The sequence below is a fragment of the Leucoraja erinacea genome, chromosome 45, assembly GCF_028641065.1.
Source record: "Leucoraja erinacea ecotype New England chromosome 45, Leri_hhj_1, whole genome shotgun sequence".
In the NCBI taxonomy this organism is placed as follows: domain Eukaryota; kingdom Metazoa; phylum Chordata; class Chondrichthyes; order Rajiformes; family Rajidae; genus Leucoraja; species Leucoraja erinaceus.
In genome coordinates, this window is record NC_073421.1 from 694424 (window position 1) to 706972 (window position 12549).

The 12549-nt window shown below is 47.2% G+C and overlaps 1 protein-coding gene across 4 annotated transcripts in view; it reads left to right on the plus strand.

Annotated features, from left to right (window-relative positions):
- The window catches only part of pak1 (p21 protein (Cdc42/Rac)-activated kinase 1), a 155128-nt gene that overhangs the window by 83009 nt on the left and 59570 nt on the right, over positions 1-12549 (plus strand). For all 4 annotated transcript variants that reach the window (XM_055664811.1, XM_055664810.1, XM_055664809.1 and 1 more), the window contains exon 2: positions 9581-9789. In XM_055664811.1, the coding sequence (XP_055520786.1) occupies positions 9603-9789 (187 nt within the window). In that variant the 5' untranslated portion in view covers positions 9581-9602. The remainder of the gene's footprint in view (positions 1-9580; positions 9790-12549) is intronic.

Sequence of the window (12549 nt, forward strand, 5' to 3'; positions counted from 1 at the left end):
CATTTTAACTCTTTCAATTTCCAACCCAACCCAAAACCTCGCCTAGGTAGTAGTTAGTTTAGTTTATTGTCTCGTGTATCGAGCTACAGTGAAAAGCTTTTTATGTGTGCTAACCCGCCAGTGGAAGGACAATACATGTGTACAGATACATGTGCACACAGTGTACAGATACATGACAAAGGGAATAACGTTTGTCAAGATAAAGTCCAGTAACAACCGATTAAATAGAGTCTGAGGGTCTCCAATGAGGTAGATGGTAGCTCAGGACCGCTCACTAGTTGGTGATAGGATGGTTCACTTGTTTGAGAACAGCTGGGAAGAAACTGATCCTGAATCCTGAGGAAAGGAAGAGGCGGAGACAGTGGGCTGTGGGAGGGCTGGGTAGGGGAGGGGAAGGAGGGAGAAAGCAAGGACTACCTGAAATTGGAGGTCAATGTTCATACCGCTGATGTGTAAACTACCCAAGCAAAATATGAGGTGCTGTTCCTCCAATTTGCAGTGGGCGTCACTCTAGCCATGGAGGACAGAAAGGTCAGATTGGAAATGGGAGGGGAAGTTGAAGTACTGAGCCACTGGGAGATCAGGTTGGTTATTGCGAACTGAGCGGAGGTGTTGGGCGAAGCGATCGGCAAGCCTACGCTTGGTCTCACCGATGTAAAGCAGTTGACATCTAGAGCAGCGGATGCAATAGATGAGGTTGGAGGAGGTGGAGGGGAGCCTGAGTTGGCATGATGGTCTGGGCTGCGTCCACAATTCTCTACAATATTTTGCGGTCTTGGATGGAGCTGTTCCCAAATCAAGCTGTGATGCATCCCAATAAAATGCTTTTGAAGGCGCACCTGTAGAAAATGGTGATATTTGTTGGGGACATGACGAGTCTATCCATGTTCTCCAGAGATGCTGCCGGACCTGCTGAGTTAAGGGGCTGACCCACTGTACGAGCTAATTCAAGAGTTTCCCCTTGATTCGAACTCGGAGATTTACGGTAATGGCCGCTTGTAGGTACTCGGGGCTCTCGTGGACGTTTTTCAACATGTTGAAAAAACTTCACGAGCTGACCGCGTTTCCCGAGTACCTGCCGTTAGTGTTAAGAGCCGCTAAGAAACGTCCCCGAGCTCCGACGTACCCGCTACGTACATTCTACGTACTTACCACGAGTTTGAATATTATTTTAAAACTCAGGAGAGCTCTTGGGTAAACTCGTACAGTGGGACAGGCCCTTTACTGCAGCACATTGCAACTTTTTTTTAAACTAATCCAAATTAGGTCATCCATCACCACCACAAAGGTAGAGTTCTGACAATTATAGTTGACTGAGACCATGCTGGTTACCTACATGGCTGTACATCACGCTGGTTACCTACATGGCTGTACAACATGCTGGTTACCTACATGGCTGTACATCATGCTGGTTACCTACATGGCTGTACAACATGCTGGTTACCTACATGGCTGTACATCATGCTGGTTACCTACATGGCTGTACAACATGCTGGTTACCTACATGGCTGTACAACATGCTGGTTACCTACATGGCTGTACAACACGCTGGTTACCTACATGGCTGTACATCACGCTGGTTACCTACATGGCTGTACAACATGCTGGTTACCTACATGGCTGTACATCACGCCGGTTACCTACATGGCTGTACATCACGCTGGTTACCTACATGGCTGTACATTACGCCGGTTACCTACATGGCTGTACATCATGACTTAGGTGACATGTTTATTGGGTTGACTGAGAGGACAGTTATTTGGCTTGTCTGGTAATTGCTGGAGGGAGTATTTTTCCACTGTCATGTGGATTATGAGGCGGCTCTCCTGAGATTTTTCGATGACTCAAACACATTGTAATGCAAGTCCTCCTCAGCGCCAAGGGACTGCCTGAAAAGAATGTGTTGAGAAAGAGAGACACAAGAAACTGCGGATAGAGTGATACAGCGTTAAAGTGATTTGGCTGGGCTTGTACACACTGGAGGTTAGAAGGATGAGAGGGAATCTTATTGAAACATATAAGATTGTGAAGGGTTTGGACACGCTAGAGGCAGAAAACATGTTCCCGATGTTGGGGGAGACCAGAACCAGGGGCCACAGTTTAAGAATAAGGAGTAAGCCGTTTAGAACGGAGATGAGGAAACACTTTTTCGCACAGTGGTGTCTGTGGAATTCTTTGCCTCAGAGGGCGGTGGAGGCCGATTCTCTGGATACTTTCAAGAGAGAGCTAGATAGGGCTCTTAAAGATAGTGGAGTTAGGGGATATGGGGAGAAGGCAGGAACGGGGTACTGATTGGGGATGATCAGCCATGATCACATTGAATGGCGGTGCTGGCTCAAAGGGCCGAATGGCCTACTCCTGCACCTATTGTCTATTGTCTAAAAAAGGCCCTTCGACCCATAATGTCTGTGCCGAACATGATGCCAAGCTAAACTAACGTCATCTGATCTGTGCCCCTCCATTTCCTGAATATTCAGGTGCCTAACTAAAAGCCTCATAAACTGCATAGTTTCTGATGCTTTACCTCCCCCCCTTGACTCCATCCAAGGACCCAAACAGTCTTTCCAGGTGAGGCAGAGGTTCACCTGCACCTCATCTACTGTATCCGCTGTTCCAGGTGTCAACTTCCCTACATCGGCGAGACCAAGCGCAGGCTCGGCGATCGTTTCGCCCAACACCTCCGCTCAGTCCGTTTTAACCAACCTGATCTCCCGCTGGCTCAGCACTTCAACTCTCTCTCCCATTCCCAATCTGACCTCTCTGTCCTGGGCCTCCTCCATTGTCAGAGTGAGGCCCAGCGCAAATTGGAGGAGCAGCACCTCATATTCCGCTTGGGTAGTTTACACCCCAGCAGTATGAACATTGACTTCTCTAACTTCAGATAGCCCTTGCTTTCTCCCTCCTTGACCTGAAACGTCACCTATTCCTTCTCTCCATAGATGTTGCCTCACCCGCTGAGTTACTCAAGCATTTTGTGTCTACCCGATTTTATCCAGCATTTGCGGTTCTTTCTTACACATTTTGTCCCTGTTCCGTGTCAGTTTGCTTTAGTTTGTATTATCGTCCCGTGCATCGACATGCAGTGAGAATCTTCACTGTACCTGGTACACGTGACAATAAAGAAACCATTGACCATTGAAAACTTTGCCCTGCAATGTATTCAGGCAAGTTGTACCATCCATGAGTGTGACCTATTTAAAGGCGGTTTCGGTGGTGCAGCGGTAGAGTTGCTGCCTCACAACGAATGCAACACCAGAGACCCAGGTTCGATCCCGACTATGGGGTTTGCACGTTCTCCCCGTGACTTGTGTGGGTTTTCTCCGAGATCTTCGGTTTTCTCCCACACTCCAAAGACGTACAGGTTTGTAGGTTAATTGGCTTGGTATAAATGCAAACATTGTCCCTAGTGGGTGTAGGATAGTGTTAATGTCCGGGGATCGCTGGCCGGCGCGGAGCAGGTGGGCTGAAGGGCCTGTTTGCGCACTGTATCTCTAAACTAAACTAAACTCAACCACGCCACACACAAGTACAAGTCCAGTAAAGTCCGATTTAAGATTGTCCGAGGATCTCCAATGAGATAGGTGGTAGACCAGGACCGCTCTCCAGTTGGTGAGAGGACGGTTCAGTTGCCTAAACATGGTTCTGTTATCAGGCAACCGAACCATCCTATCACCAACTGGAGAGCGGTCCTGATCTACCGTCCACTGAATTGGAGACCCTCAGACTATCTTTAATGGGACTTTATCTTGCACTAAACTTTATTCCCTTCATTCTATATCTGTACACTGCTGGCGAATAGATTGAAATCATGTATCAGTTTTTCACTGACTCAATAGCACGCTCCATAAAAGCTTTCACGTTTCCTTGCTGCATGTGACAATAACAAACTAATTTCTATATTACCAGTAGTGCAAAAAGGAAAATAAACTGAGTTCAGAATGCTTCAGAGAAAGTGCAGATTTTTTTAATTTTAAGTGCACGAGCCATACTGTGGCAGGTTGGTTTATATCGGGGCTAGAAGTTTAGTAGATTGAGAGGGGATCTTATAGAAACTTACAAAATTCAGCGGGGTTGGAAGGCTAGATGCTTGCGTCTGAGTTTTGGATGAGGTGTTGGGGAAGTTTTGGACAAAGGGTCAAAACATCCTGTGGTAAGTGGGAAAGGTTTCTGTGGTGACCTTGAGAAAAAGCTCCTCACACACAACAGCACGGTGAAACTCTGGAACTCTCTGCCACAGAGGGTCCTGTAAGGACAGTTCATTGGCTACTCCCATTCCTCCGAGGACGCTGGATGTGGCCCTTGATGAGCTAAGGGGATCAGAGGGTCTGAAAGAAGGCATTCTACAGGATACTGAGTTGGATGATCCTCCCCCACTATATTGATGGCGGCTCAGCACGAAGGGCCTCCTCCATACCCCTGCACCTATTTTCTATCTCTCTCCCCATGTTTCTAATGCAAAAAGGAAAGAGTAAACTGAGTTCAGACCTTTCAGAGAAAGTACGGACATTTTTTTTTTAAGTGCACGAGCCATACTGTGGCAGGTTGGGAGATCGGGGCTACACAGTTAGTATTTGAGTGGTTCATTCAATGGTTGATAACAGCGGGGCAGAAGCTGTTCTTGCGTCTGATGTTTTAGATGAGGTGTTGAACGAAAGTTTTGTCTCCGCTCTTAAAACCCCTGTGGTGCCCCCTCCCCAGCGCACTTTTCCTTGGTGACCTTGAAGAATATTCACTCCTCCACCAACACACTAACAATACTTGACTACATTCAAGGACCCCAGCAGCTTTCCAGTAAGGACTCCACCCCTATCTCCTCCAATTCATCTATTCTACGCCGCATCTGATCTAAGGATGATCTACATCGGTGAGACCAAGGGAGGCTTGAAATCGTTTCTCCCACTCCTCAGGGAACCCCCGGGGTTAACCCCTCCCCTCACTATAGATGAGCTCGCACCAGGGTCTCCTCCCCCTCCCCGTAACGTATCCGATCTCTCTCCCCTGGGCCCCACTCGCAACAAGGGCAGAGTGAGCCTAGTCCTCACCTTGGTGGAACAGCACTAACCGGCACATACAACAAATAGTCCTCCATCCTTTTGGTGACATGACCATTGAATTCTCCCAATTGCCCCCTGTCTCCTTCCGCAAATCTCTCCCCAGACCACGGGCTCCTTGTCAATTCTTCCTTTCTTCTCTCCCGCTCCCCCCACATCCCCTATCACTTTCCCTTGCAAGAAGGGATGCGGCCCACCTGTCCCTATTTCCTTCCCCCCTCTGCTGCCATTCAAGGACCCAAGCATTTTTGTGTTCCAGCACTGCAACAGAGGTTCACTGTATCTCCTCCAACTCGGCATCTAATTGCATGCGCTGCTCTTTTGAGCTGATCTACATGCAATTGCAAAGTTGTAGCCTTGACTGGAGCGTTTGTGTTATTGATTCCGCTCGGTCCGCAGTACCAACCCCTCTCCCGGTGGCTGACTGACCGTCAACTCCCCCTCCCATCCTGTATCGGACCACTCTGCCAGTCCTGGGCGATCTATGGCATATGGAGGACAGCAACACTGTTGCCCATTGCAGCACGTCCCCCCATATTCCACGTCGCTGATCGATCCAAAGGAACAGCCGGGCCCAATTACTGTTTCCAGCGCCATCGCATCTCTGCCAGAGCGAGGTTGGAGACAACTCCTCCTTTTTCCTTAGGGGCTCCAACACAGGATTATCCCACCCCCTATCAGTCTTTTCCATGAAGGGATTCGGCCCGAAACGTTGCCTAGGTTTTAAATCCATAGATTTTGCCTCTCCTAGATGGACTGCCTTTCAGGCAGCATTTTTGTGACCTAGCACTAACAATCTTGGTTGCTGTTTGTGGGGAAATAGCTCGGCCCAAATGTGCAGCGTTGCCTTTTGAAGTTACCATGCCATGTGGCCCAATTGTCCACACTGATCTTTGGGGCGTTTGTGTTCAATGATTTTAGGGAGTACAGAGTAGGTTCACCAGACTGATTCCTGGGATGACCGTGGGTTTCATATGAAGAAAGGGTGGATGCCAGCCTTGGTTTGACTCACTAGAATATGGAGGATTGAGAGGGGCTGTTGCCCATGCAGCACGAATAAACCTAACTTGTCCCTTCCACGTCGCTGAAATTCTTAAGGGGTTGGACAGGCCGTTGCAGGAAGATGGTTCCAGCGATGTTGGGGAACTGCCAGAGTGAAGGGGTCACAGCTTAAGGATAAACTGCCTTAGGGGCTCCAACACCGGATGAGAAGAACTTTTTTTTACACAGAGAGTGGTGAATCTCTGGATCTGGCCACAAGGGTAGTGGAGGTTTTTTCATCAGAGTTTTCCCTTAAGAGGGACTGCCTTCCCTTGCTGGCTAAAGACTCAAGGGGGTATGGAGAGATCTACCTTCAGGTGCAGGGATACTGAGTGGACAGTGCAGAGTCATGAGCATGGGAACAGGCGGTGCAGGCTCGAAGGGCACGATCATGGGGGACTCCTGCACCTAAATTCTATGTTTTATTGTCACATGTACCGAGCTACAGTGAATTTGTTTTTTGGTAAAAATCTTAACATCCACAGGCGTAATCACACTTGAATGCAAGACTGTAGGAATAGTAAATTACACTGAGATAGTGCATAAGAGTCGCCACGTTTATGGCGCCATTGTGTTTGATTTGTCTTGTCCCTGTTTGTCATTAGTGTGGTGTTCACGCACCTAGCCAGTCGCCCTCCATGCCGAGCTGATCCACAATGGTAAAGATGCCGGATTAACGGGCAGCATCTCCAGAGAGAAGGATTAGGCACGTTTCAGACTGGAGAAGGGTTCCCACCCGAAACGCCACCTGTTCTTTTCCTCCAGAGATGCTGCCTGACCGGCTGATTTACATACAGTGCATTCAATTCTGTTCAGTTCAGTTTATTGCCACGTGCACCGAGGTACAGTGAAAAGCTTTTTGTTGCATGCTATCCAGTCAGCGGAAAGACAATACACAATTACAATCAAGCCGTTCACAGTGTACAGATCTGTAGGAGTAGGGATTTAATTTGTGGAGCGATTGTAACGTTTGATTGCAGCTCTGCTTCTGTAACTTAACACACAAACAGTCGCCTGGATTAGGCAGGTATCCCCCACTATCCTATGGGCCTGTCCCACTTACGCGATTTGCCAGCACTTGTCATAGTCGCAGCAAGTCTCCGGAAATTTTCAACACGTTGAAAATCCATTCGGCGACCAGAACAAGGTACGACTCTTTGGGCAACTCCTCACGACCATACAAGCGCCGGGACACCTTTGTAGTCGCCCAAAGAGTCGTACCTTTTTCTGGTCTCTGCTGGATTTTCAACATGTTGAAAATGTTCGGCGACCTGCTGAGACGATGACGGGTGCGGCAAAAATCGTGTAAGTGGGACAGGCCCTTTACATAGAGGATCCCTTCCTTATCTCGTGCCTCCCTCCTTACCCTAAATCTACACTCTCCAGTTTCACTCATAGAGACCAGTACTTACTTTAATGTAATGGCAATTCCAAACTTTTCCAATGTACAACTTTCCGTTGCCATTACTACACGGGCATGTAAGGAGTGATGATATGCAGACGATAAAAAGGAACGGATCCTCCAGTCGTCATTTCCAGTTTAATTTATTCTTTATTGAAGCAGTTGTACAAATAAAAAAAGTGAACCTACCAGGCCCTCTTTATTCTTATACAAATTGTAGCTTTCCGTTCTTACCATCTGATCTGGTAACCTGCTTGTCTGACCTGCCCACACCCTCCCCTGGCATGATATATGTAATGTTCATCTACGTATCACAAGCCCACCCCCAAGCGTTCAAAGTAATACTACTTGAATTATCTAGATAAAATAATAATATAATTTGCTAACAGTAACTAGCCGAAGCATGAATGGCTCCCACATCTAGTTGTATATATCTCTGATGTGGGGAGACAATGTTCCCTGCACTGTACTGTTATGTAAAATAATATGTGTGTTATGATTGTGTTTATAACTTGTTTGGTTGTTTTGTTGTTCCGCGAGCATTGCCACTTTCATTTCACTGCACATCTCGTATGTGTATGTGATAAATAAACTTGACTTGACTTGACTTGACTACTTTACCTTCTACTCTGGAGTTTAGAAGGATGAGAGGGAATCTTGTTGAAACATATATAGGATTTGGACACGCTAGAGGCAGGAAACATGTTCCCGGTGTTGGGGGAGTCCAGAACCAGGGGCCACAGTTTACGAATAAGGAGTAAGCCGTTTAGAACGGAGACGAGGAAACACTTTTTCTCACAGAGAGTGGTGAGTCTGTGGAATTCTCTGCCTCAGAGGGCGGTGGAGGCCAATCTTCTGGATGCTTTCAAGAGAGAGCTAGATAGAGCTCTTAAAAATAGCGGAGTCAGGGGATACGGGGAGAAGGCAGGAATGGGGTACTGATTGGGGATGATCAGCCATGATCACATTGAATGGCGGTGCTGGCTCGAAGGGCTGAATGGCCTCTACTCCTGCACCTATTGTCTATTGCTCAAAACCTTGATACACTTCACTCGTGCTTCCTCTTAAGCTTCTCTATTCCAAGGAAAATAGACACCCGTTTCTCCATTCTTTCGTCATTACTGGACAGCTCTGTCCCAGATAACATCCCAGTAAATCTCCACTCTAATCATATATTTAATCCTATTTAAGGCTGACCCTCACGTGTAAAAATAGACGTTCCCTCGCACGAAACTGGACCAAGTCAGTTCAAGGTCTGTGGCCATTTGAGCTTCCTCCCACAACAAGTGTAACTAGAATGCTCACAAGCTCGATAGCAAGACAGAACATGATATATAAAAATGTAGCCAAGTGTTCCCAGTTATGTGTGGTGTGTGGTGCAGCAGTAGAGTGGCTGCCTTACAGCGCCAGAGACCCGGGTTCCATCCTGTCTGTACCGAGTTTGTACCTTTTCTCTATGCCTGCTTGCGTTTTCTCACCGTGCTCCCGTTTCTTCCCACATTCCAAAGACGTATGTATGGGTCTGTAGGTTAATTGGCCTCTGTAAGTTGTTCCTAGTATGTAGGATAGAATTGGTGATGTGATGATTGGCCGGCGTGGGTCGAAGGGCCTGTTTCAGCAATGTGTCTCTAAACTAAAGAACACTCTATCTTGTAATTATATTTTCAGTAGCAAAGTTTAAGTGGGATGTTGGGTGAGTTTGAAATATATATACCCCCGTCATTGCTACCTTACAACGAATGCAGTGCCAAAGACCTGGGTTTGGTCCCGACTACGGGTGCTGCGGGTTTTCTCCGAGATCTTCGGTTTCCTCCCACACTCCAAAGGCGTACAGGTTTGTAGGTTAATTGGCCTGGTAAAATGTAAACATTGTCCCTAGTGTGTGTAGGGTAGTGGTTATGTGCGGGGGTCGCTGGTCAGCGCCGACCCGGTGGGCCTGTTTCAGCGCTGTATCTCTAAAACTAAAACAGCTAAATTCCTTTTGTAGAAACTCGGATCTTAGTGGTGATTTACATTTTCAGACGGACTACGAAAGGAAACAAGAACCCACAACCTTGCTGTCTTTCTGTTTTTGTTTTGTTTGCAGCGATAGGTTTTGGTGACTGAAGATGTCAGATAATGGTGAAGTGGAAGACAAGCCTCCAGCTCCGCCCATGAGGAACACCAGCACCATGATTGGTGTGGGCAGCAAGGACTCTGGCAACCTTAACCATGGCTCCAAGCCTCTTCCCTTGGCTCCTGAAGAGAAGAAAAAGAAAGACAGGCTCAGGTTCTTTCCCGGAGCAGGAGACAAAAGTAACCGCGCTTTTCTTTACTTTTTAAAACCTTTTATCTTTTTAGTGTGCTGCTGGTTGTTTTTGTTTGTTAGCAATTCAGTGATCGATACACCTCAAGAGTTTCACTCCTCGGGAGTGTTTCTGTACTACAAAGCTCTTGACAACTCTGGTCACAAAAACCCCCCACAAATTACTGGGGCAACTCAGCATCTCTGGTGAATATGGATCGGTTACGTTTCAGGTCAGGATCCAATATGAAGGAGGGTCCCGACCCAAAATGTCGCCCATCCATGTGCTTCAGAGATGTAGCCTGGCTAGACAAAAGTGCTGGAGAAACTCAGCGGGTGCAGCAGCATCTATGGAGCGAAGGAAATAGGCAACGTTTCGGGCCGAAACCCGGAAGGGTTTCGGCCCGAAACGCCTATTTCCTATAGTGGAGATGGTTCAACTCTTTGCATGGAGTGAAGGAAATAGGCAACGTTTCGGGCCGAAACCCTTTCTCCGATTGAGGTGGGGGGGAGGTGGGGTTGGCGGGGAGATGAAAGGAAAAAGTAGGAGGAGGAGCCCGAGGGCTGAGGGAGAGCTGAGAAGGAGAAGAGACAGCAAGGGCTACCGGAAATTGGAGACTTCAATGTTTATGCCACTAGGGTGCAGACTGCCCAAGCGGAATATGAGGTGCTGCTCCTCCAATTTCCGGTGGTGCTCACTCTGACCATGGAGGAGGCCCAGGACAGAGAGGTCAGATTCCAGCAGTTTCTCCAGCACTTTTGTCTACCTTCGATTTTCCAGCATCTGCAGTTCCTTCATGAACAACATGCAGCCTGACTAACTAAGCTGCCCCAGTAATATGTCTATATTGTTACTGTGATAATTTGACATCTATGAATGAAGCTGCCAGTAACTCAGCCAGATTATTTCTGGTGTTTAAAAAAAAAAGACTTAAAGTGCTGATCCTAAACGTTACCCATCTATGTTTCCTAGAGATGCTGCCTGACCCGCTGAGTTACTCCAGTTACTTAGTGTCTTTTGTTCATAAACCAGCATCTGCAGTTACTTGTTCCTACTATTTCTAGTGTTAGTCTGACAGGATCGTAGGCCTAGAATGAACAGTTTATCTCCTAGGATCTACATTACTGATAATCTATGAATCAAATCATTTATTTTTTGATGGATTGAAAGATATAGCGTGTAAACAGACCTTTCTGCCCACAGTGCCCACTCCATTGTTCACACTTGTTCTGTTATCCTACTTTCTCATCCATTTCCTACCTACTACCAGGGGCAGTTTACAGAGTAAGTAAGTTTATTGGTCAAGTGTTCACATACAAGGAATTTGCCTTGGTGCTCCGCCCACATGACATACAGTGACAGTTAAGAATGACTCAGAAAACACTAAACATTAACAATAAAACACCATTGATCAAGCATGTGAACCAACAAAATACCAGATCAAAGGGAGGCTACAGATTTTTGGCTGTTGAGTAGAGCAACTACTCGTGGATAAAAACAGTTTTTATGTCCGGCTGTGGCAGCTTTGACAGCCCGGAGTCGCCTTCCAGAGGGAAATGATTCAAAGAGTTTGTGGCTAGGGTGTGAGGGGTCAGAGATGATCTTGCCCGCTCGCTTCCTGGCCCTTGCAGAGGCCAATTACCTTACGAACCCTGACATATTTGGGATGTGGGAGAAAACGGGCCTGGAGGAAACCCACATAGTCACAGGGTGAGTGGGTAGACTCCACACAGAAAGCATCCAAGGACAGGATCGAGTCAGAGTCCCTGGCTCTGTGAGGCAACAGCCCTTGGGACAATAGAGCATCACCCGAACCAACCTCCCTTCCATTGACTCCATCTACCCTTCACACAGCATAGAATAGGGGGCGAAGGGGAGGGGGTGTGGGGGGGGGGAATGATGGATGATCTTGTAGAGTTGCTTGTGGTTTTTGCACACCGTGTTCTCCAGCTGTCTTTCACGCCCATGACGGCCACGTTTTCAGTGTCAAATTTGTCTCACCCCCACTTCAGGATCTGTCAGTATCAGAGACATGTTAAATAAAAGCAGCGTAAAACTCTCTTATGACACTTGATCTCCCTAACGTTGCTGTGGAATTTCACTTGGAAACAAACAGTAGCATGCAAAAGGCCAGTGGAAACAACCAAAATATATTAAGTCATCAAACATGAAAGAAAATAATTGAAAATGTATCCAACCAAACAGCTCGTGTGTTGGAAGGAACTGCAGATGCTGGTTTACATGAGGTTAGACACACAATGCTGGAGTGACCCAGCAGGTCAGGCAGCATCTCCGCAGAAGAGGAATAGGTGACGTTTCGAGTTGAGACTCTTCTTCTGTCTGAACAGTCTGAAGAAGGGTCTCGACCCAAAACTCCTTTTCTCCAGAGACGCTGCCTGACCCGCTGAGTCCCTCCAGCTTTGTGTGTCTCTCAAGCCGCTACAGAAACTGTGGTGCTTACTGTACACGTCACGTGGACTTAAAAGTCACTTGTTTAAGAAAAGCTTGTTTCAGAAAATGACAGGTTTTGTTGATGTTACACAAAAAAGCTGGAGAAACTCAGCGGGTGCAGCAGTGGACTTAGGCAACGTTTCGGCCCGAAACGTGTTTTCCTTCGCTCCATAGATGCTGCTGCACCCGCTGAGTTTCTCCAGCTTTTTTGTGTAACCTTCGATTCTCCAGCATCTGCAGTTCCCTCTTAAACACAGGTGTTGAATGATGCTGTGGCAGCAACCAGAAGTGGTAAGATTTCCCCTCAGACATTTCCCTT